The sequence below is a fragment of the Chiroxiphia lanceolata genome, chromosome 2, assembly GCF_009829145.1.
Source record: "Chiroxiphia lanceolata isolate bChiLan1 chromosome 2, bChiLan1.pri, whole genome shotgun sequence".
Taxonomy (NCBI): Eukaryota; Metazoa; Chordata; class Aves; order Passeriformes; family Pipridae; genus Chiroxiphia; species Chiroxiphia lanceolata.
Window position 1 is genome coordinate 98,156,227 of NC_045638.1, and position 23,809 is coordinate 98,180,035.

Sequence of the window (23,809 nt, forward strand, 5' to 3'; positions counted from 1 at the left end):
TATGGTATTCTGAAGTCACTTGCACCTAATTTTGAGCATAGGTTGTATAATTATTATACTTGTGGGCCAGACAGGCAAACCAAACTAGGAACTTGTTTAAACATAGTTGTGAAATGGTTCACCTCTTGTGCTTCCACTTCTGGGTAAAATCCGAGGTCCAATTACTCCTTGTTCTGCCAAGTCTGGGGTTTCTAAGTGCCAGAGAGAAGTTAATGAGTGTGAACCAAGCAGCTCCCAAACCTCTTTAAGTTTCACCTGATCCTGAAGGTAACCTGTGTGATAAACAGGGCTTGGCTTTTGGCACGTGTTTGTGTTGCGCTGAGCAAGGTAATTTTGTGGAGGGGAGGTCAAGGCGGAGGGAAGGCGTGACAATTCTTGATAACTCATTTGAGGCCCAGTTTGTGTCTTTGAGGCTGCTGCCTTCTTTCTTTCTCTCAGCATGTTTTCATTTTAGACCAAAAAGCCCAGATCTTCTTTCCATTACCCCTCTTCCTCCAGCTGAAGCATAAGCAACAGTTGGGCTGCAACTAATCTGCATGATGGGCAGATTACAAGAAAGAAGAGAAAAAAGCCCAGGGGAATAACTAATACAGCAAAAGCAGTAAGGGGGTGCTGTAGTTACACAGGTACGTAGAGGCTCAGAATATAATTAGTTTCTAAAGCAAGGGGCCCTGCACTTTATTTGGGGCATAAGAGAAGTACCGTTGTCCTGTAGCAGACACTGTTGTGAGATGCATATACATTTTTATGTGGATTCCTATTATTGACCTCAGCCAGTTGCACCTCCCACCTCTCTCAGAGATCAAATAGGCAAATATTAGTACTTCCTGTACCCCTTCTCTTGTTAGTACAGCTTCCTTGACTGACTGCTGTAAACCAACAGTAATTAAGAGGAGAGTTTGTCAGCTGTCTGCATTCGTGTGTTCAAATGTATGTGGAACATGGGAGGACAAACCCAAAGCCAAACATGTTAATACGAAAGAAGACTGTGAACAAAATTTCCTGTATCTCATGTATGTAACACCATGGGATATCTTAAGTTTAGAATTTTGTCAAGCTCTAGAAACCACTTCTTCTTTCATGAGTAATAATAACTCATGATTCAAAGTGTAGTGTCATTCCAGTATTGGTTTTGTGCTGTCATAGAGCTGAGGGCTTAGACACTGGCAGTGTTGGTCCTGTGCTAGCAGCTGTGCAAACACAGAACAGGATGGCAGTGGTCACCTGACAGGGATGTTGGCTGTAGTCTAGAGCTCCTCAAAGTCGCCTAGCATCTTCTGGTTTCAAGTAAGAGCTGCGTTCTTTCTCTTCTTCTTTAACCCTAAGTTCACTGGCATATAGGCGGGAATGATGTAGCTACAAGTATATCTGAGATATACTGATGTATGTAGGGAAGTCTCTGAGCAAGAGGCAATTCTCTTAAGTGGCCAGAGTTGCTAAGTGGGCAATTTTCCTTCCACGTTGATGCCAGTTACTGCTGTTCTGGGGAGAGGCAGTGCGCCAAGACTATCCAACCTCAAACCAGGAACTACAGGCTTCCTCTGGTAACTGTCTTACTCAGTCCAGCTATTGAATAGCAACTTGATCACTGAGGTGTCAAGACTCTAGTTCTGTCATGATGGTAAGTGGTTTAGCGCTCAACAGGAGTATTGAAATCACAGAAAGCTGCTGAGACTTGAAACAAACTCTTGGCCTTTTAATACAGAGCCATTCCACAGGGGAATGGAGCTTCCTAGATTCAGTGACATGTCTCAGAAGGTACTTAGAGCACTAATGCTAGGGGAATTTATGCCATTAGTTTGATGGAATGTTTCCTATCAACACAGCGAGCCACAGTCAACACAGGGGTTTCTGATGGTGCACGGAAGACCACCATTGATGGTGCTTTTGGGAGTTTCTCTCAGGATATTTTGTTACTCTCTTATCTGTCATAACTTTTACACTGTTGCCAGATGTAGCCTTTTGGGTCCTGGCCAAATGATACCCTGCCGGACATCGTGGCTGCTCAGGAAGAGCTTTAAATGCTGGCTACCTTTTGCTTCATTTATTTGTTGACTTCTTCCATCTTTGCTTGAATCTGTGATGTGAGTGGAAACACATTGTTATCTCTCTGTGACCACTTCCTCCTTTATCAGCCGTAATCTAGTAGCTCATGAGGACCATGACTGTCAGTGCTCTCTGAGCAGGCTGGAGAGCCTTTGCTGAGCATTGGCGATGTCTGTGGCTTGTATGAGCACATCCAAACCCAACTTTACTTAGATACTTCATGTGCTAGCAGCAGGGGCCCTTTCCAGTGTTTTTGTCCAATGCTCAGGATGTGTTTGCAGCTTGCACTGACGCTGTTGGTACCTTGTGTCTTGCATGTGGTCTGCACCTAAGCTCACTAATTCGAGGGCATCCTACAAGACTTTTAGAGGAGCTTCTGATTTTGAGGCAGGCACACAAGATAAGTGTGAAGTGCAGAGGCAGTAATCCTCTGTGATTGATTCAGTGAGCTGCTTGGGATTCTTAGGAAAGCAGTACTTGCTGTCACACTGTAGTTTTTCATGTGTGATGGGAGTGGGGATCTTACACTTTATTTCATTCCAGTGGCTCTACCAGGCCAGTGATGTGTTCTGATGGTTACCAAAGATGTTGCTAAAGAAGGAGTAGAACTGGTGGGAGAGTCCTGGGCTGCAATGTTTAGTTCCTGCTACTGAGCAGTTAGTTTATGTCATGAAGTGGGGAGATTCAGTGAACCTGTACCTTCTTGTTAAATCTACAAATATCTATGCTTCAAAAATCAGTGGTCTGGGTCAGCACAGTAGTTATGTATGATGTAAAAACAACACCTTGTTATTTTAGATAAGTTTTGGTGTTCACTTATTTTTCTTAGAATATATCAGAGTAAACAGCATAAAACTCGCTTTCTTGGTGTTTTGATTGCAGTGTCTACTGTCTTGTCCTCTCATTTCCATCCTGTTTGGAATTCAGATTTTTCTTATCTTTTATTTTATGGTACAATTTCCTAATAACTTTCCTTGCCTTTCTCTTCTGCTGTGTTTTCAGAGTTGAACATAACCATATGCAGCATTTGAGGTGACTGTGTTAAGAGAACACAGCATAAAAGCACAAAGTGCTCTGTGTTACCCTGTAGTGTTTCTTTAATAAAATCTTCCATTGTGAAGTTGGGGATTTTGGTGCATAGGGGATTTTGTCCCAGCTTTACTTAAGAAATTAGCTTTGATAGTTGAAGTGCGTGTGTACAAATTGTTCTGCCTTGGGCAGCCTGATCAGCTTTATTTTTTACGTTGCATGACACTTGAGAGAGAGGCAGGATGATGAACTTTCCCTTTTTTTTTGAACAAACTTCCTGGGACTAAACCAGGTTTATGTGGGAAAATGATTCTTTATTTTCCAAACACATACTACAGTGAGTAAGAAGGCTCTCTTTTTCGACAACCATTTTTATTTCTGGACTGCTTGTGGCTCAAAGGATGGTATGAATCCATGGGACTTTTGGTCTTTAATCTAATGATTTAGTCATGTGAATCAGCTGAGTGAACTGTAACTGGAGTGCACTGTGGGTGTTAGCAAGTGTGCTTGCTAATGGCGTTGGCAAGTTCATGCTGATGTACAAATCAAGATTAATGGGCAAAAAAGAGATTTTTTTTTTCTACTTGTGACCTCAAACTGAGATAACATGTAAAAAATTATCAGACCTAAGTGTTTATGGAGAATGTACTGATGCTGAAATTTCAAGTCAGCAAAGACTCTCTGGATCATGTACCTAGATGCAGTCAAGGAGATACAGTTTTGTGGTGGTTTTGGGGACAGGATACTGGTGAGTACCCTGTTCCATGCATCTGTCCAGCTGCATGGAAAGCACCGAGATTACTGACATGCTCTACATGCAAACAGGGATGAAAAAGACTTTCCCAGCTGCCAGTTTTGGTCTGACAGAGATGAGGAAGGACTGAAACTGCCGTCATCTTTCTGGTGATGGATGAGAAGTGAATTTGTGAACTCAGCATTTTTCTTGCTAGTATGTCTCCCTGTCAGCCCCCTTTCTTTTGCCATGAATGATGCTAACAGGGCCTCTTACCAAAAACAGCCAGGACACGGGAACAAGGGGAATGGACTGTGAATGTTGAGGTATCCTTTCAGTGCTGGGGTTTTCTTTGAGGAAAGCTGTAATGCTGCCTGTATGAAGTACTGGTACAGTTCAAGGTGTGCCTTAGTTTGTTCTTCTGTATAGGAAAGCACCTGACTCCAAAGCTGCTTAGGGCACCTCTCGTCAGCACTGCTGTTTGCTTTGTTTTCTGGGCAGAAGGAGAATTAAATTGTAGGTGCCTATAATTCTTATACTTGAAATCTTCAGGACACTTTGTGCCTGTGCTGCGTCCTGCGTTAATACCAAGATGTTTTTCTCTCCCTTGGAAAACTGTCTCACTTGATTTGCTTCCCTCTTCTTTTTAATTTTGCCCAACCTTTCCGTGCTTTTATTCAGATGATAGTTGTTTGTGCTCAGCCAGGGCATTAGACTGGATTTTGTTACTGCCTGCTGTATTAACTCCTGAAACTTTGGGGTACTGAGTGGAAGTGCTCAGAGAGAGCAGCCAACTTTGTTTATGTGAGTTTTGCATAGAGTGTGTGTGACAAGCATGCTTCACAGAACTGAAGCAGCTCTCAGCCGCTCCTCGGTGAAGCAGTTTATAGGGTCAGAGCCAGAAGGTCATGGTTATTCACCCGTTGATACTTCCTGAGCATTATTGCTATTTGTCCCTAAACAGGAGCTAGAGAGGGCATAGCTGCAATGCTGTAAAGCAGGTAGGTGGTTCCTGGGATCTGTAAGGGGAGTACTGATGTTAAATTTAATCCTGTCTCATCCCTGGGAAGGAGTGAGCACACCTGAATGTGAAGGGCATTTGGGTGGCATCTGTGAAATGCATCAGATTGTTTTCAAAACCCACTGGTGTGGGTTTGCCATCCTTGGGTCCTGTAAAGAGACCAGAGGTGTGCTAGGCTCAGAGAGGCTGACCTTGCCCTTGGGCAAATGGGAGGCTTGTTTTGTACAGACACAGCTCCCTTTTTTATGGTTTGTACTATGCTCAGACCCTGGCAAAGAGAGTAATTATTTCCTAAAATACAGAATACTTTGGAATGCCTAACCCCCATCTGGATGCTTGATGCAAGTATCTTCAAGTTCTAGATCCCCTTGGAAAAGGACCTGGTGCTTTTAGAATGGAGGTTCTTCAAGCTGTCTCCAGCTGGGGCCTCATAAGTTGGGACACCCCAAATCTCTTGATAATGCTGAAATCCTTGGTATTGGTTCTTCTGCATAACACCATACCTGTTGCCATGTGAGTGGGGTAAGTTCTGGTGGTTTTTGTCCAGCGCTGCCATGCTCCCGAGGGTGAGGTTCTTAGAGAGAAGGATCCTTCCTGTGTACCACAGGTATGCCAGCTCTTAACTGGTTTTACTGGGAGCTGGGTGGCAGCTGACCCACATAAAGATAATTATATATAAAGAGAACATACCAGCACTAATTTAAACAGTATACGATACATAGTGTGCTTGTTCTGATGTCCGAGCCTTGCCAGTACAGCTAATTGAGGAGGAAGAGGGTTTGCACAGGTTGTAAGTAAGCTGAGTTGTTTAGCCTGGCCTGGGAAAATTGGTCGCACAAAATCCAGGGCCTTTAGGAACTAAAATAGCACAACAGCTTTTTGTTGCTAATGGCAGGTGAGCAAACGTCGGGCAAGGACAGCATTCATGTGTGTCAGTGTGTGATGCAGGCGTGGATCAGGACTGACCCCAGGGGAGGCTATGCAGCTCTGGCCAAGGCAGCCCAGGCAGGGGTGGGGGTTTGGCTCAGCTTTATTAAACCTGCCTCATCGCAGGGAAATGGGCTGTGGTGGCAGCAGTTGTATCAGCACCCCAGGCTGAGGCTGGACACGGAGTTATTATCCACAAAGGAGCAAATTCCACTGCACTTGGCCTTTTTCTTTCCTGTTGGCACAGTTCCCCACACACGCTGAGGGTCGTGCCCAGCCTGTGCTGGCCAGGTGCCCTGGACCAAGCTGGGAACAGAAGCCCAGAAGTGCCAGTGCTCAGAGCTGTAAAACTGGTAGCTGGTGTGTGTTAGCGCAAGTGTTTGTGCGGACGCATCCTTAAAGGCTTTTGTTGTTAAATATATATGTGTATGTGTGTGTGTGTGTGTCTCTCTGCTTTTTATCTTACTAGTGGTTTTGTGTGTCTCTCTTAACTATGAAATGCAGGCGTCCCATATAACAAGAAGGGAGATGAAATTCACTTTAATGGCTGCAATTATTCTTTACTATGTTGAGTCAATCTGGCAGAAAGAACAACATGTTCAAACTGGCAGTTTATAACATAATGTGCTATTAGGCAGTAAGGAAAGCGATGCCTTTCTGAGGAGACTGGAGTTTTACAGACAATACAGCACATATTTAGAGAAAAGTCTTGATGGCAAAGCATATGTCACATCTTGACCCCCTCCCCTGCCTGCAGTCCCCCTGCTCCCAGGGCTGTTGATCACTCACTTAGCCCAGCAAGACTGTGACAGTGCCAGTTTGTGAAAGGCCATTTTAGTATCAAGACTGTAGGGACAGTTGATCCTACCAAATGTTGAGCCATGCAGCAACACCCCCACTCCCCACCCAAAATGGTGGCAGGAGGAGCCCACCAAGATGGCTCAGCTTTCCTGAAGCTCTTGTTGCAGATGGAGCTTCCATCAGGAAATATTGTAGAGCTTTCATCACAGCTTCTTTGTTAAGTCCTTGCCTTGCTATAAACATAGAACAGCAAATGAAACAGCTGAAGGTGCAATTTCTGCCGGCACCTGCTCCTTGGGAACAACATGAAACAGCTTAAGGAGTGCAGAAACCAGCATGGCCTGTACTGAAACCAGGCTTTTCCTTCTAGCAAATGGCAAAAAGCTTAGCATCTTGCTTTTCTAGTATTGTGTGTTTAGATTAGGAAGTCTTTCTCAAGCCGCTTGCTCTAGGGTAGTCACGTTTTGCCACATTACACAGAGAAATTCTTCCCATAATCTGCGTCATGCAGCATAAAGTGAGCCTGACTCCTGCAGGAAGCCAGCTGCCATGTTTTGTCACATCTGAGCAGCCCCATCAGGCACAGCCTGTCCTCAGTGCTGGCCACTAGCCCAACAGCAACACAGGGCAAGTTGCTGCCGTGAAACTCTCTTGTGACCTCAGTGTGCGCCCTGCCTTCTGGCTACACAGCATCTACTGCCTCAGGAAGCTTTAACTTGCACTGAGGATCAACCATTTTACTTGTGGTTATGGCTAGAACACATGGCCTGTGCCTCCAGCTGTGGAGAGCTTGCAGTAATGGGGAATAGACTTCTTGGGTTCCTGACAGGGACAGCCACAGCAGCCTCTAATCCATGCCCAGGAGAGGGGATAACAAGTAACCAACAGACACCAACGCTAATGTGTTTCAAATATTTCAACTCCCTTCCCCTGAGACCATCTGGGACTGATAAAAGTGTATTTTCTGTTTGAAATAGGTGCAGTACTTCTTCAAGATTCTGGACAACTAACAGCCTCCATCCTCACCCCTTGCAAAAGACGCACACAGAACAGTGTGTTCATTCATTTATTTGTCCAATGTTTCAACCTGACTGAAATACAAGATCAACAAGAGCACTGTACTCCTGGCTATTATTACATGTTAGAACATAGAGTTTTGCACTTTAGACAACATTTAACACCATTCTATGGGGTACTGCATTGCTTTTATAAAGTTTAAAATAAAGTTTTATTTTCAAACATGTGACTTTGGTTTATTTCATACATTACACTTTCTTGCAGAAAAAATAAAATTGTACAACTGCATAAATATAAAATTCTTCCACCATGAAAATGGCTAAAACATTCAATAAAGACATTAGCACCACAGTGTGCGATGCCTTCAGCAGGAAAAAAAAAAAAAGAAAAAGAGAAAGAAAAGAAAATATACAAAGCAAAGAGTTATGCCTATCACTGAGTAAAGTGATAGCCTGACCCAGTCTCTCACACAGCATACAGGAGGATGAGGGAAGAGGTGGAGAGACAGCATTCGCTACAAAGCACAGTACACAATCATCTATTCTCTTTATCTTCACTTAAGTTAGTTTCCCCTGCCACCCCTCCAAATAAAATACCCTAACACCACAGAAAAGCCAGAAGCCTTATGGAGTGCTGTTAAATATCATCTCACAGGTGGGCCTTTCTTTGAAAAGGAACAAAATAATGAGAAGTATCATGCCAGTTCTAGTCCCATTGAGTATTTACACCTTGGACAGCAAAAATCTTTGCTCACAAGAAGTAGAAAACAGATACAATACATGGCTTGAAAAATGATCAGAGTATGCACCTATAGTACTGTACACTAAATAAAATACACAAGGCAGCAATACTTAGGGGCCAGAAACACTGCTTACTACAAGTCAGTTATGGAATCATAATTTACAGTAAAAATGGGCATGTCCCAAGGCTCAATTTTGTTTTCTTTTGTCATTTACAGTAGAATAAATATTTGTCGCTATTGCTACACTTTGTTTACATTCTAACCTAGTAAATGCAGAAAGCTAGTGTAAAGCATATAGATTACGTGTAGGTCCCATACGTATGACAGTTTGTTCAAGACTAGTAGGTTTTCTTTTTTGTTCTTTTTTTTTTTTTTAACCTTTTTAAATGGCTAGGAGGAGGAGGAGGAGGAGGGGGGAGGAAGAGAGTTGTGCTTACAATCAGCTGCTTTTTATGTCAAATTTAATATCAAAGCGTCCCTGGAAGCGGTCCTTGTCGCTGTAGACGATGTTCTGCCCGTAGGCCCTGCACTCCACGCGCACCTCCGTGTCGTAGGTCAGGTTGGTGAACTGCACGGCCACGAGCGGCTGCAGGTACCGCGGCTGCAGCAGTTTGCCGTAGTAGGGGTAGTACTGCAGGCCAAAGCCGGGGTAGCCGCCCATCCCGTAGTACTCCACCGTGCCTATTTTGTCTGCATCTTCATCTCGCTAGAGGTGGGAAAAGGAAGCACAACCAATGACAATCACCCACGCTCCTCCTTTGGCAGCCCTTTTCCCTAGTGGCGTTTGTTTTGTGACCTCTGCTTTGGTCATCACTGACCCCCACCTTGGCAGCACGAGGATGTCCCAGTGGTAGAGAGGACAAGTCAGTGATATCTAATCAGTGCACACAGAATAAGCACCTTCCTGCACACCTCAGACAGGAAAAGGGCCTTGCTTTATTTAAAACCACAGCCACTATATGCAACTGGAAACTGCCACAGCTTCCTGTCGCATCAACGCACAACCTTTGGCTAAAGTTTGCTCTTTCTCAGCTGCTTTACAAATGCCAAGTATGAAATCTCTTCCCTGGAATCCCTTTTTCAGGTCCAGTACAGCACCTGAAAGCAAAGTGGCTACTTTTCAGGATACCTTTAGCTATCTGACCCTACTTTTACCCCCCACTGTGAGGGCAGCACAAACTCATCCATCAGTGGGACTTCGAGTAGCTTCTGTTCTGGAGGGGGAGATACCCCAAGCAAGAACCACCCCATTTGTCTGTGGAAAGGCAGAGAGGGGTAACTACACTTGGACAAAGACTTTGTCATCCCCTGCAGCTTCATGACTGCTCTATTATATTTCAACTTACCTTGGCAGTGCAGTGAACAGGGATGAGATATTGGTTGTATTTTGCCATAACCTCAACAGGGAGGCTGTCGTTTTCTGGAGCCTAAAAGAAATCCAGAACAAGGGGACATTACAGAGTGGACCCTCCTCTGCAGAGCAGAGTACCTTTGTGGCAGCAAAGGTCAGCAGAACTGAACACGTTAACTGGAATCCTTTCTAGAGCAGTTCCAGAGGCAACAGTTCCTGGCAGTTCTTGGGACAGACAAGTAGCGTAACACAACTAAAACCAGGAGAACTTAACCCAAGCAGAACTGTTGTCTGTTCTTACAGCTTTACCTGCTGTGGACACAAGCAAGCTGGTCAGGTTATTTTTAATTCCCTGGTGCCACTGGGGTAAGCGCTTCACAGCAGACTGCCTATAGCTAGCAGGGCTTGTTTGTGCAAAGCTCAGGCAGTGGCAGGAGGAGATGCACTGTGGAGGATTTGCCACCTGCCTGCCAGGTGTGTGCAGTCAGGACTGGAAATGCAGAAGAAAGAACAAAGAGTGGCAGTCACACCCTGCGTTGCTGAACTTTGACACCACCTACAAGGAAGGACAAAAGCTCTGGGTGTCAGGGCAAGGTGTGAGTACCAACTCTAATAGCCCAACCATTAACCCAGTTGGTCTTTGGTCTCTTTAAGTGCAGTAGTTTTGCTTGACAACCTTGCAGTTTCAGATCTGCTTTACACACACCTTGCCCAGTGCAAGAGTTACAGTGTCTCTGCTGAGCATGTAATGAGGAATACAAATACTGCCTTGGATACACATGTCATTTCTAAATGAAACATGAAAAGTCATTCCTTGACTAGAGCCTCCTGTCTAATGCAGTCTGGAGCTCTCCAGAGCTCCATGGCAAAGAAAAGAGGAACACACCAAGCCCTTCGCTTCCCCAGCCAAACATGCACACCTCATGTCATCCCACAGCCACTACATACCAAGCACAGCACATTCCTTCTAAAATGCACTCACTGTTTTCACCACAAATCAGATAAACCAGAATTAAACTCATTTATTTTAGCATGGGACAGGCTCCACTAGAAGAAGAATGTCCCTCAGGACTTGTTAGCTAGACTGCACCATTCCCTGTCCTTGACTGCCCTGACAGATGGTGGTGAAGACAGCGTAGCACACCATTTGCACTGTTCTCCATTCCAGAAGATGGAGTGGCAGGTTTTGCACGCCACCTTATTCAACAGCACATGCTTTGACACTGAATTCTTGAAGAAATTTTTAGCATCTAAATGTGTTGGGGAAAAAACCCAGAAATAAAAGCCACGCATGTCCAGATTAACATCCTTCAGCATTACTGCAAATTTGCGTCAGGTGCACAGAGCACAGAGAAACGAGGTGACAGAGACATCCTATAGCCTCTGGGAAATCACATTAAATAACCTATAGATCTCCTCACCGTTCTTGCAGCTGTGCCTGACTTTCAAATGTGGTTTACTCTTTATAGCCTGTGTTTCAGTCTGGTTGTTAATATTAGCACTCCATCATTTAATTAAGCAGTTTTAGCAAGGCAGACAAGTCTACACTGCCTGAGGAAAGAATGGAGTGGATCAGGGCATGACACAAAGTACTAATGTTACTACAGATAGAGTTGGTCTGGGATGGTCCTGTGGAATCATACAGTAATTTAAAATGGGGTTTATGGTTTGAACAAAACAGCCTGTTACAGGAACTCCATTAGCAGGCTCAGAAGTCACCAGATCAATAACCAGGAAGTTGTACTATGAGGTTCACTGCTACTTGTTACCATCTTGACGTGCACCAGTTTTCACTGCTTTGTAATAAAAAGTGTTTTTAAACTCAATTACTTAAATGGTCTCAAAATTTATCCTCTGCAGAAAGGGCTTAATACTGATCTCTTTCCAGAGACTCAAAAGCAGGCACAGCAAACCTGCAGCCAACTCCTCCTCCTGATCAGTAGCTTCTGCTAGAAAGGGAAGAGATACTTGCCTGAGGTTTGAAGCCAATAATTCTGTTGAGCTTGACAAGGATGCATGGTTTGCCATCCCTGTACCCAAAGGTGGGATCGCTTAATCCAGAGCAGTTTTCCAGCCATTCACGTTTGAATTTGCAGACCTTCTTCTGACCCTGGACATCATTATATGGTCCTCTCTCTTTGTAGTCAGAAGGTGTGTCTGTCACAGCAGGGGAATGAAAAGGAAACCATATGCAATGTGATCTTTTGCTTGTCAGGAACAGCAATGTTTATACTTCCCAGTGTAGTTTGGATTTCCCCCTTGCCCAGGCAGTTAAGTGACACCACAGACCTACACACAGCTGCCTGCCACGTGGGGGCTGGTCCCAGACCAGCAACTTTTCACGGGGATTTGTTTTATAACTTCCAGAACACAAGAGAAGATTTGAAATCACCTGGCTCAGAGATTCTTTTTTTTTTTTTGGTCACTTTTTACAAGCAGGTTCCCCTCAGATTTGATATGCACATATTATGAGGTGATAGTCTCATTTACATGATTCGATATAACCTATTAAAGGTTAACACTTCCCAGATGTTTGGCTGCATCTCCTCAAGAGGACCAACACTGGGTTTAGCAAAGTTGTGAGTAAAACCCCCATGGCTTTCAGAGAGGATAAGGTCAGCACCATGTGCTTCAGAGAGTCAGCTGCAACTTTCTCCAAGTGAAATGTGGGAGCCAGCCATATAACCTCTACAATAAGCTGTGGCCTTGTCCAAACAAAATTAATGAGCAGCCATATGACTGAAACCAGAACCTGCCAGTTTACCAACATGCCTCTGGCTGCAATAAAGGGAACAGCTGAAGACCAAGCCCACCACTGCTCACTCTCAGCTTCTGGTGAACCTGACACAGAAGCATCAGTCAGAATCCTATAGGAAACAATCGAGACTTACCCCCACAGTCCTGAAATACTATGTTTTCAGTTTGTTGATCAGCACTGTAGTCCTTTAAGAAATTCTCAAGGTTCCTTACATACGGATCGTAACTTCTGGCATCAGAGAAAGTAAAGGAAATTTCTGTCTTTTGAACCTGAGGGACTTGAGTCAGTCCTAAGAAAAGCAAAATCAGGAAGAAAACATTAATAAGTACACCTCAGGGTTACACAGCCTCCAGGCAATACAATGCACACCAAGAACATAACTCTTAATAATAATCTCTGTTTTTCAGACTTACAAACTTTGAAAAAACAGCTCGAGGAGAAGTTCATATCTCCTCTTTCTAACAACAGTCTTGCATATTTATCACAATGTTTGCATTAAGTAAGCAGACAAAACCCACAAAATACAGAAGGGAGGCTACAAGTCAAGGCTCTCCTGAAGAAAAACAGTCAACCACAGGTCCACTGTGCATTTCCACCTCCTCCTCAAGGACAGAAGTAAAGCTGTCTGCATGCAAGACCAACCACACAGAATGTACATATCCCTAACAGGTTGACTTAAAAGCCTGCAAAACACACTGTGTTTAGGATACATCTGAGCTGTCCACTCATAAACCCTTGCAATAAATACAAGAGAGGTTCCCCAAGTCAGGTCACTCTCTGCTAGCTGTAATGCACATTGCCTTTGTGTAGTCTTGTAGGATGCAGGGCAGGAGACATTTTCTCCCTCAGTAAACTCATCAGCCTGATAGCTGCCTCCGCTCTTCTCACTGCCTAAGTGGGTATTTCTGGCTGCACAACTCATCTTCTGAGCTCTCTCATCAGAAGCTCATCATCAAGCAGGTGAGTAGGAAATGCCACTACACAGAAGACTTTGTTTAAAAGACTCGCCAGATTCTGATCTGTATTAACTGGCTCTGCTTTAAACTTTAGGAGGATGAATAGAAAAATAATGCATGGAAAAGAGAAGGGACTATAGACAAGAAATGCCTCCAGATGATGAAAAGCACCAACTTCTTTTCCCTTCATTGTGGAACTTGGAAGTGGTTGCTCCTGTGCAATGTTTAGGTCACATTTTAATTGAATATATTGACACATGGCTAACACTTTAAAACTTAAGTAATGGGAACCGAGTTCATGCTGCTTTTATGGCAGCCACAGTAAATACTGAGGTCTTGACTTCATTTCATTTTGTCATCTTCATTTTAGTAAGATCAAGAAAAGGAGCAGGGGAGCAGCATTTGCTTCGACAGCTTTCAGAACAGGCCTGTTGCCAACAAGTTTCTCTGGTGCAAAACTCCAGCAGCTTAGCTGGTTGGCCCCAACCCACAAGAGCTTGTGACTCCAGCAATTTTTCCAAAGCTAGTTAAGTGCTTCTGCTTAGTCCCTCCTCAAACCAACTCACAACACCCCCCCCCCCCCGCCCACACCCCCCCCCCACTAACTTGGAATTTGTAACCTAGGACAAAGATTAGCTTTGTTCCCCTAAATGCAGTTCCCAGCCACTAAAGATTGTGAGACATCCAGCAAGGAGCTCAAGTGTTTCCCATTTTATTCCATGAAGCAGCTTTAACTGCCCAAGACTCCCTCTGATACAAATGGACCAGGCTGAGTGTTAAAAGTTTAGAAGCAACTTACTATACTAGCAAAATTACATCCTTCCTTCCTAAGTCATTGGCTTTCAACCCCCTTTCAAGCAATTACTTGTTTTCTTGTTTCACAAACAATTATAAATATATATAGAATAAATACACCAGATTCAACTTTAGTAAGGGACTTAAATCCTAATCTGCCAAGCCTTTCTCATGTTAGCATTCAGCTGGGAAGCAACAGGCTCAGAGTCACCTGAAATGGCTGTCTAGAATTGCAGGAGAGGCAAGCCAGACCTTGGGTACTCTCCCAGGTCTGCCTTTTCCAGAGTTCAAGTTACAGGTGTGTCATTCAAGTGTATATATGCACAAAAAAAAAAAAAAAAATTCAAGAAAGCATGGCTAGGCTTGTTAAGCTTGGTCAGGCAAGTTAAGCTGTTAGTTTTGCTCAGCACCTCCCCACCTCTCTTTCCTGTCTTGGCCAAGGTAACACATAAGGGCACCCACACAGGCCTGGCAAAGGTGAAGTGAAGGTCAGCAACATACACCCTGTGGTCTGTAAAAGCCACCCAGAACATCTCTGTTCTCTCTTCGGGAGAGCCTGGCCACTGATAGGTACAGTCCAAAGGCAGCCCTCTGCCCATGGACAAGTGACTTGGCTGGGAGAACAGACTCCAATCCCAAAGCGTTCCTGTCTTGCAAGTCCACACAGAACTGCACTGAAGCCCAGGCAGTACCACCACAAAGCTCTTCCAGTGGCCAGCACAAGGGAACCACCATTCCTGCCAAGTAGCCTGTGGCCATTACTGGGCTACTTTTTGCCTAACTGGGGGCATTTGCAGGTACTCTGATGAACTAGACTAGACCAGGTTTTGGTACAGCAGTGCTTTCTTTGTTTAGGACAAGAGCAAAGTGGAGATCAATCTTCTCGCTTATGAAGCAAGGAAGTAAATCTTCATGAAGATGAAAGACTTGTCATGAAAAATACATTTGTGAAATTAGGATAAAGTTATTACTTACTGGCTTCCACCACAACCTCCCTTCTGACATGCCTGCAACTGACTGAATGCAGAGCCCTAAGCACTGATCTATTACTTCCTTCTTTGTTTTCCATCTGTACACCCCGTAGCCAAAATAAAAGCTTCAGTGCTGTTATCAGAGCAGAACAATCATTGAATTCTTCTTAAGCAATCTTGTGTAAAAAAACAAGTGTGTTGTATGATGACAGAAGGTAACCTCTGGAGAACTCTAACCTTTCTGCAACAATCACCCCCACTGGGTAACTGAAGCAAGTAGAGACAAGAAAAAAAAATTACTAAGCTGAGCCATTACAGTGCTACCTCCCATGGGCTACTAGACATCCAAGTAAGTGTGTGGCTCCACTGAGTTACTGGCATGAATGAAGCTCTGAGGGGCTTCATGCACATGAGGAAGTCCTATGGAAGAAAAGAAACAAAGCCTCAAGTGCTTTCACAGCCAGGAGTCTAAACCTCTCCCCACCTTCAGACTACAATGTATGCACACAGTTCCATATCTCATGTTATTACCACAGAGATGCACAATGGTGTCACATGTGGTGATGGTCTTCCTCCCACAGGAAGGAATCAGCTTATTGCTAAAATACTGACAAACTAGAAAGTCGCTGCAATTGGCTCTTCAGAGTTTCTTGCTGGGAAATGATTCATTCCCATCTTCACTTGACTGACACTGTCCACATAAATGATGAGCGATGCCTTGATTTGGGAATGGACACCGCTTTCTGTTGGCTTTCTGTGAGTATACAAGGGTATGAAACACCAAAAAAACCCCATGTAAAGTCATTTGGCTTTTTTTTTTCAGCTACAGCTCCACTTCCAAAATACTGTTGCAGATTAAAATCACATTTATTCAAGTTCATTTAAAAAACAACTCTCCACAGAGATTTTATCATTTTAAGCTGTAAGAGTAAGACTTTAGGTGAATGTGTCCTCAGGGTGAAGAAACTAATAGTGGGAAGTCGGGCTTGTTATTAAGAATGGTTGTATAAGTCTGTAGTAACCTCTCTTGCTTCATGATACAATGGTCATTTCTAAGCACCATGTAATCTTGGTTCAGAATGAGTCTGAACACTCCTGGGATGACACAGATGACAAATTGAGTGATCGCTACATCCTACCTTCCCCCACCAGCTCACTAAATGAGGATAGATTTTAAAAGCAATGTCCTTCCAAGCTTCCAGTCACCCTCTACTTCATCCCCAAAGTGCAAAAAGCAGGTGCAAGTGTTCTACAAATGCAGCAAAACCTGGTTGATAGTAACATGCCTGGAATTGAGATTCAGAGATGTTTCCAAGCATAGGTGCTGAGACAACAAGAGATAGAAGCAAAGAAGTGCAACTTCACAGGAGGGAGCACGTGCTCCTTTGAGGCCTTCCTGCCACCTCCCTGTTGCTCTCCAGGCTAAATAAACCAAGTGGGGGACACGTACCAGAGCAGCCTTTTCCATGACGCACTCACTGCCCAGGCAGCACTTGAAGCAGGGACACCTGAAATCCCCTGGCAGGAGCAGGAATTCTTCCTTCCAGATACCACTTACAAAGTGCCTCAGGCAGCAGTGAGCTCTGTCCCCTGTGCCAGCCCCAGTGATGGGATAACCAGATGCTGTTCCACGGGATTCGCACCACAAGATGGCAGGATACACAGCCCAATTGATATTGGGATGGGGAAGGGGAGGAGGAGAATGGAGGATTATTTTTTAAACGCTCAGTACACTGTTTAAGAGGCAATATCCTCATCCTTCCCTATTAGCAGGGTAAGTCCTCTGTGCTTAAAGCAGAGTCCGAGCCTGCAGCACACGTGGAACTGGGAGGTGGGGCTGTCGCAATGGCAGGGCTGGACAAGGTGAACTGCACCATCCCTTCCCCCACCACAAGACAAAAGAAGGAAAAAAATAGTATAATGGAAAGGTACAATACTCAGCTTGCCCTGAAGCCCTGCATAACATTCCTGTTGTGTTCAATGCAGAAACCAATTACCATATTAATGACACTTGGCTACAAAAATAGCACTTTATGGCTTTCAATGTTATACCCATGTCAATAACTCAATAAAACACCCTGTAGGTTCTGTTGCTGTTATGAAATCTGTTGTATTTCGGAACAAGAATGATATTCTAGCAGCCTCTACAGCATTTTTTCCTGCAAACCCTGAAGGGAAGTCTAGTTTCCCCTTTCTCAGATATTCTGGGCTGACACAACAGGGACTTGCCCAAGAAGGACAGAGCACTCTTAACAAGAATAGAACCCGGTTTTCTGGCTTCCTAGAAAATCCAGGGCTTTACCAAGCTGCCAATATCCTTACTCGGCTCGCAAATTTTCCCACAAGAACTAGGAATTAGAATTGCACAACATCCTATTTTATACAGTTAATCATCTACAGATGTCTTAGATCACAAAAAAAAAAAAAAATCTAAGTTTGGTGCTCACCAAGTGCAGCAGTGAACCCAGTCCCATGTGTGTTCATTGTAAGAGCAGCAGTCGTGCTTGCAGCACAGGGGAGAATCCTGCACAGCAGGGGAATATAGGCATTGCTGACCTCCCAAAGACAGCAGTGCAGCAACTCGCTACCATGTCCATATCTCTGAAAGCTTACACAAAGGGCTATTTTTGACTTGTGGTCTAATGGCTGCTGTGCTACAGGACAAGGAACGTACTGGACATAAAGAGCCAGCCTGCACCATGCCTTACACCCAGCTTGTCCACACCTGTAGAAGAAGCTGTCGCATAATGCCCTGCAAAAGGGCCCAGTGCTATTAATGTAATAATTATTTCCTTGAAGTTGTACACATGTGACATTGCAGCTTGGTTCAAAGCCCTTGTTTACTGGCTGCCCACTGTCATATATTCAGGGAGCTGGATTTCGTTCGCCTTGATTTCAGTACATGTCCTAAAAGCCCATTACGAAAGATTCCCAATAACCTTTTCATTGTTCCTCCATTTTGATTCCTGCAGTACACACTACAAGAGCATCTTGAAATTCAATTCCTTTTCTTTGTTTAGAAAAAAAAGAGCCCCAGAAAAACTGGTGCAGTATGCAATTAAGAGATGAATAAAAATCCTCTGCAGGCTGAAATCTTTCACAGAAATTTTACCAGAGTTGCTTTGAAATTGGATTGTAAACTGCTATTTCACAGAAAGCAAACAGTTTATCTAGAATGAGTAATTATGTGACATCTGGCTAAACAGCAGGTCTATCTGGATGAGACCCAAGATCCATGGGCTTCATCGCTAATTATTTCATGTCTGGTGAGACCACTGCACTTCAGCCGGGGAAAAATACATTATTAAGTAACAACTACCCCACCATTAGCCATGTTGGCTTTTCAGATGCAGCTGGGCAGTATCAGTGACAGTCTTTCCTGCAAATGTCAGGGCCCGCTAGAGATGAGAAGACCACTTTCAGTGCTGTGGTGGTACATGAAGAAGTGCCACACACTAACACAGCAGTTCCAGTCTCTGTTCTGTCTTTAAAAAGCGCTGGTGGAAAAGCACTTATTTGCAAAAGATGATCCTTCGCCCAGATATAACACCATTTGGTGATGGCAACATTCACTCCCTGTGTTTAGGGCAGAGATTCACAGCACTGCAGACGGCAGGGCTGTAAGACACAGTGCAGCACCAGAGCCAACTTCTGTAGCTACAAGCCATCAGCCTCACAATTGTCACTTAAATACCACTGTTATTAAAAGCTTCTGAACTGTTTTACAGAGCAACTGGAGACGGATCGTTAGGATCCCCAGTGCCAAGCAGCCTCAAGGTCATTTGTGATGTGGGAAAGCAGCAGTTGCGCAGCTCCCCCCCGCGCTCTGAGCCGCCGCTGGCTGCGGCGGGGATCGGATAGCGCAGCGCAGCCTGGACAGGCGGAGCAGGGAACCTGCGGCAAGGGCTACTCACTCCATTTGCCCCCACCCAAGGCAGGCGGGCCACAGACCATCATTTTAATTTTGAGCAGAGATTTCTTTTGTCTGTGTAAAGACGGGTCACATAATAGCAGCTAAAAGACCCACCTTTAACCTCCCACGACACAGTCAACTGAAATACCCACTAGTGGAGGCTACCCCCACCTCTAGATCACACACTGTAGTTCAATGTTGGATAATACAAGTCAGTAAGCAGACCCAGAACTGGGATTCCTCCTTGCGCATGCCAGTTTCACCAAAAAAACCCAACATTTTGCCTCTGTCCCTTTCACTTACCCATGTGAACAGAGTAGCTATGAAGAAAGAAAAACTGAACTTAGCTTCCTCATACAGCCAGTTCCCAAAAGTGAAGCCTCTTAGCCTCACTCCATCACTTTGGCACAGGGGAAGGGAAAAGCAAACCAAGTTTAAGCTCCTCTCAGAGAGGAGACATCTTTCATGTGATGCAACCTTTAAATCTAGCAGGATTGCCTTTGAGCCCCAGTACTGCTAACACAGAAGGCTGAGAACATACCCACCCCCTACAAATATGTGTTGCAGCAACATGCTTATTTCATCCTCCTTCCTGAGGTGAGTAACCAACCCCGCCTCCCCAGAACAGCTTGCACCAAGTCAAACACAGGCCTCCTATTTAGTTACCTGGAGGTGCCACTCGATCCTGGTATTTGGGCTCAAATTCACTGACAGTGAGCAACATCACTTGGATGGTCCCAATGAATATACCTGCCAGGCAACCGTAGAAGATGACATAGAAGAGGAGGATCTTAACTGCAAGAGAAAACAAACAAAAAGAGAAATCAAATCAAGCCCTCACAGCAGTCACATTTCAGGACAGAATTTCCCACCTTTGCCACTTACAAGGAAGAGCCAGCACATTGAATTCAGATGTTCAAAAGACACATAGGTAACAGTGAGATTATGCCCTGATGCAGACAAAAAATGAAAATCACTCCAGTTGTTTGGGGGGCAGAAAGCATGAGTCCCTGAAAATCTAGAAATCCACAAATCAGGATTTGGGATCATAAAGACTAAACCACATTCCCTTGTATTTTAAAGGATCCCTTGGCTGACCCAGAACTACCATAGCGGGCTCTTGCAGCTGACAGACTGTGATCCAAGTGCCCAAGAGCAAAAGGCCATACTATGGATGTGCTTGGGGTTCAGAGCTGTTTCTGGGAGCAGTAGTAGTAAATGTTTCATTTAGGTTTACGAGCAATTGTAAAGCCTGATGTCTCCTAGTAATTCAAGCTATCACTTCCAATAAAGACAACAGGAACAGAATTCAGGCCCAAATTAGCTCCAGTACTCCATCTTACATGTAGGAAAGTACTCATAACATGTCACAGTACTGCAAATTCACCAGCCTTGTATACCTACAAAGGCACTCTGGCACTGGTCACACCAATTAAAGAGCGAATAATAAAGAAAGATTGGATGTAGTTTTGGTCTAAAGGGAATATCTCGAACAATCTTGGGGCAGGGGGCAGAAGGTAGGAAGAACAGAGAAGAGACTGGAGATGCAGAATGGCTCAGACTCTGGGTATCAGTTACCAGTTTACAAGGATTATCTCAACTGCTTAACTGCACAGTAACATGCCATGCTATGCATCACCAGGCTGCCTACAAGGATAAACCAGCCCATGCCAAGCAACTATATGCTAATCAGGCTGCAGGAAAAAGCAGAGGCCAAAGAGTACTTGAGAGTGAGCCTGCTTGATCTCAGGCTGTCCTTATCTAGTTACAAACAAAACAGACGTGGTTTATTTGAAGGACCTGAAGTGATGAGCGACAAGGAAAGGGGAGGAAGAAGTAGGTGGAAGTATTTCTCCTCACTCCCCAGCCCCATCATAAAAAAAAAAAGCTACCTCACTGGAGAAGCCTCACAATGAAAGCTGGCTGTTCTGGTCGTTTAAAGTCTATGAAAGACAGGCAAGCAGGAGGGACAGCCAGTGACACAGAGGCTGAGGAACACTGTCAGAAAGGCACTCCATCCTCTTGTCTTCCTCTTGTGCACCAGAGGCAGAGGAGGCAGCCAGGGCTGGAGGGCAGAGCTGGGTGAAGTAACGTGGTGCTCCAGGAGTTAAAGCACTCTTTGGTATCCAGGCAGCGTAAAGCAAATGGCAGTGACGTCAGGGACGTGTGGAAATTTTTTCCAGAGCACGGTCATAGGAGGTGCTGTTGTAACAAACCAAACACTAATGCTGTTGTCTGCAGCGTAATGCCTTTGAGTTTTGTAACATCAAAAGGCAAACGCTGGGAGGTAGCTTATTTAATAAGGTTTCCAGCCAGGATGCTCTAAACGCCAAAGACACCTTAAAGGTCAAAACCACTCCAAGGTCTCAGAAAAAATGCAGCGGGTCTAGGAATCGAGCACCATAGGGTTGAAATAGAAAGCCTCCTGCAACAGGTAGGCTTATAACAGAAGAATCTGATCATCAGCCTGCAGATCAACTCAGCAAACGCAAATCAGTCCTAGGCAGATAGGCATGGGCACTCTGGGAGAAGGACCTGGTTCAGCCTCCGCGTTTGAAGCACTGCGCAGTTGCCTGGTGCCTCAGGAGCAGAAAATACCTATCCATGCGCACCCACAACCCAATTCTGCTCACGTAAAGATACGGCAGATGCCTGCTCTAGTCCGCACGCCAGAGCTGGCGGCTCTGGATGTGGCATCTCCGGCTGATCCATTACAACAGGAGCTGAATTCAACATCGAAAGGGTGGCAGCAGCAGCTGTGGTTGGCAGCAACTGGAAGACTGTCTATTTGCATAAAGAAATTGTTAAAAGCCTCTGTAGTCTAAATGCTATTTGTACAGCACCCAGGGATACATCATGAGCATGTAATCAGGAATGCACATAGAGCCATTTCCTTCTTGCGGAGACATTAGAAGTCAATTGCTACCTCTCGGCGGAGTAAAACTCGCTTGGTTTCATTTATCCAGAGAAAATACAAAAAAAAAAAAAGAGAAAAAGCCACTGTGCAGCCTACAGCACATGAGCTCCCGGGCCGGGCCAGCCGCCGGGAAAGGAAGGAGACCCAAGGACGAGGCGCCCTCAGACAAGGTCGGCCCGACCCTGCCTCACCCCCGGCCCCACCTGGAGCCGCACTCGGGGGGCAGCGCCCGCCGGCCCCCACGTGGTCCCACGGGGCACCGAGGGGAGCGGGCAGGGGGACCCCGTCCCTCCCTCCCTCGCCCCGCGGGGACACCCTGTCCCCAGCCCCCCCCCCCGCCCCGGCCGCAGCCCCGCCGCAGCCGGCGGAGGCGGAGCGCCGGGGCCGTGCTGCAGCGCCCGCCGCATCGCCGCCCCCCGGCCCTGCACTCACACCAGCTGCCCCCGGTGCGGCCCAGCAGCTCCTTCTTCTCCGAGTTCCAGATGAATTTCTTCCAGTTGCCGTCACCGTCCTTGGCCTTCCCGCGGGCCATGGCGAGCGGCGGGGCGGGCGAGCGGCGTGGAGAGTTCTACAGCCCTCGGGGGGCGGAGCGGGCAGGGCCCGGCCGGGCTCCGCGGCACCAGGAAGGTGCGGGTGGGTGCGCCCGCCCCGGCGACGCCGGCCCGGCGGAGCTGAGCGGGGGAGCGGCCGGGGGGACGCGGGAGCGGCGGGGGGAGCGCGGCGGAGCGCACGGGGCACGGAGCAGCCGCGCTCCCCGCGCCGCGCCCCTTCATATACACCGCGGGCTCCGCCCCGCCCGCCGCCCCGCCAATGCGCGCCCGCCGATGGTCCGGAGGAGGGCTCTGCCGCGGGTGGGGCGGGCCCCGGGGCCGGGCGGGGCGCTCTGGGGGCGCGGCGGCGACGGCGGGAGCGGCGGCGGGGGGCTCTGCGGCACCGGCAGCGTGAGTCGGTGCCGTCGCCCCGCCGTGCACTCGAGCTCTGATCCGCCGGGCCGGGTTGCGGCGGGGCGGGCGTCTGTGTGTGTGCCCGCCCGTCTGTGTGCCCGTCTGTGCGGGTGCCCGGGGGTGCGCGCCCCTCGCCCGGCCGTAGCTGCACGCGCGTGAGCGCGCGGGCCCGCGCACGTGCCCGCCCGTTCCCGGCGTTCCCGCCCCTCCCGCTCCCGGCGGGTCCCGGCTCCGCGCGACAGAGCTGATCGGCCGGGCGCTGCCGAGCATCGCCTCACTCCCTCCCCTCCTCCTGCTCCTGCTCCTGGCGGCCCCGCACGAGCCGCCGGCCCCGCCACGCTCCGCCGGGCTCACGTGTAGCGCGGCTGCGGGATATCGAACGCAAACAGCGCTCCCCTCCCGGCCCCGCTCCGCCGCCCGTGCGCTGGGAGCACATGCCGGGAGGGGCGGCCGGGCAGGGGCTCCCCGGGGGCGGGGACACACACGACTCGCACACGCGACAGCCGCAGCCGCCCTTGCGGGGTGACCTTCAGGGCGCTGCACAAACGCCATGCCGCACCCTCGGCCCAGCCCGCAGGGGCTTGGGATTTCTCTGCAGGGACACCTCTGCGATCACAATTAACTACTGTGCCTTGATCCCATGGTACCATTACAGGACAGCTAAATTACATCTGGAAGTCCAAGTATATTGGGTTTACCTCTGAATTTCCTATTGGATTGCAACATTGTATTCCACATTTTCTTGCCCTTAAGCTACTGATACTTTAACTCCATCCTCCTTTTCTTTGAGATCTGGGAATTGCGCTGAATGCATATAAGATGGGCCGTTCCTTGGTACCACCTCTCAGGTGCATGTTCTGGAGGTTACCTGCAAGAATGACCTAGCTC

At 46.7% G+C, this 23,809-nt stretch overlaps 2 protein-coding genes across 4 annotated transcripts in view; one reads left to right on the top strand and one right to left on the bottom strand.

Annotated features, from left to right (window-relative positions):
• Window positions 1–7,796, top strand: part of NME7 (NME/NM23 family member 7) — a 91,824-nt gene extending 84,028 nt beyond the window's left edge. For all 3 annotated transcript variants that reach the window (XM_032679698.1, XM_032679699.1, XM_032679700.1), the window contains one exon: window positions 7,535–7,796. In XM_032679698.1, coding sequence (XP_032535589.1) covers window positions 7,535–7,567 — 33 coding nt within the window. In that variant the 3' untranslated portion in view covers window positions 7,568–7,796. The remainder of the gene's footprint in view (window positions 1–7,534) is intronic.
• Window positions 7,610–22,724, bottom strand: ATP1B1 (ATPase Na+/K+ transporting subunit beta 1). The gene is made up of 6 exons (XM_032679701.1): window positions 22,410–22,724; window positions 19,727–19,855; window positions 12,559–12,714; window positions 11,640–11,824; window positions 9,663–9,743; window positions 7,610–9,022 (listed from the first exon to the last, which is right to left on the bottom strand). The coding sequence occupies exons 1-6, from the start codon at window positions 22,507–22,509 to the stop codon at window positions 8,756–8,758; spliced, it is 918 nt and encodes a 305-aa protein (XP_032535592.1). The 5' UTR covers window positions 22,510–22,724; the 3' UTR covers window positions 7,610–8,755.
• Between the last annotated feature and the right edge of the window lie 1,085 nt (window positions 22,725–23,809).

Excerpts from the sequence above, each read along its gene's own strand:
- ATP1B1 (XM_032679701.1), bottom strand. The coding sequence starts at position 22,509 with ATGGCCCGCGGGAAGGCCAAGGACGGTGACGGCAACTGGAAGAAATTC. Across the intron at positions 12,715-19,726 it reads GGATCGAGTGGCACCTCCAG|GACTGACTCAAGTCCCTCAG; the intron begins GTAACTAAATAG and ends TGCTTTTCTTAG. Across the intron at positions 9,744-11,639 it reads TTATTGGCTTCAAACCTCAG|GCTCCAGAAAACGACAGCCT; the intron begins GCAAGTATCTCT and ends GATTTCTTTTAG.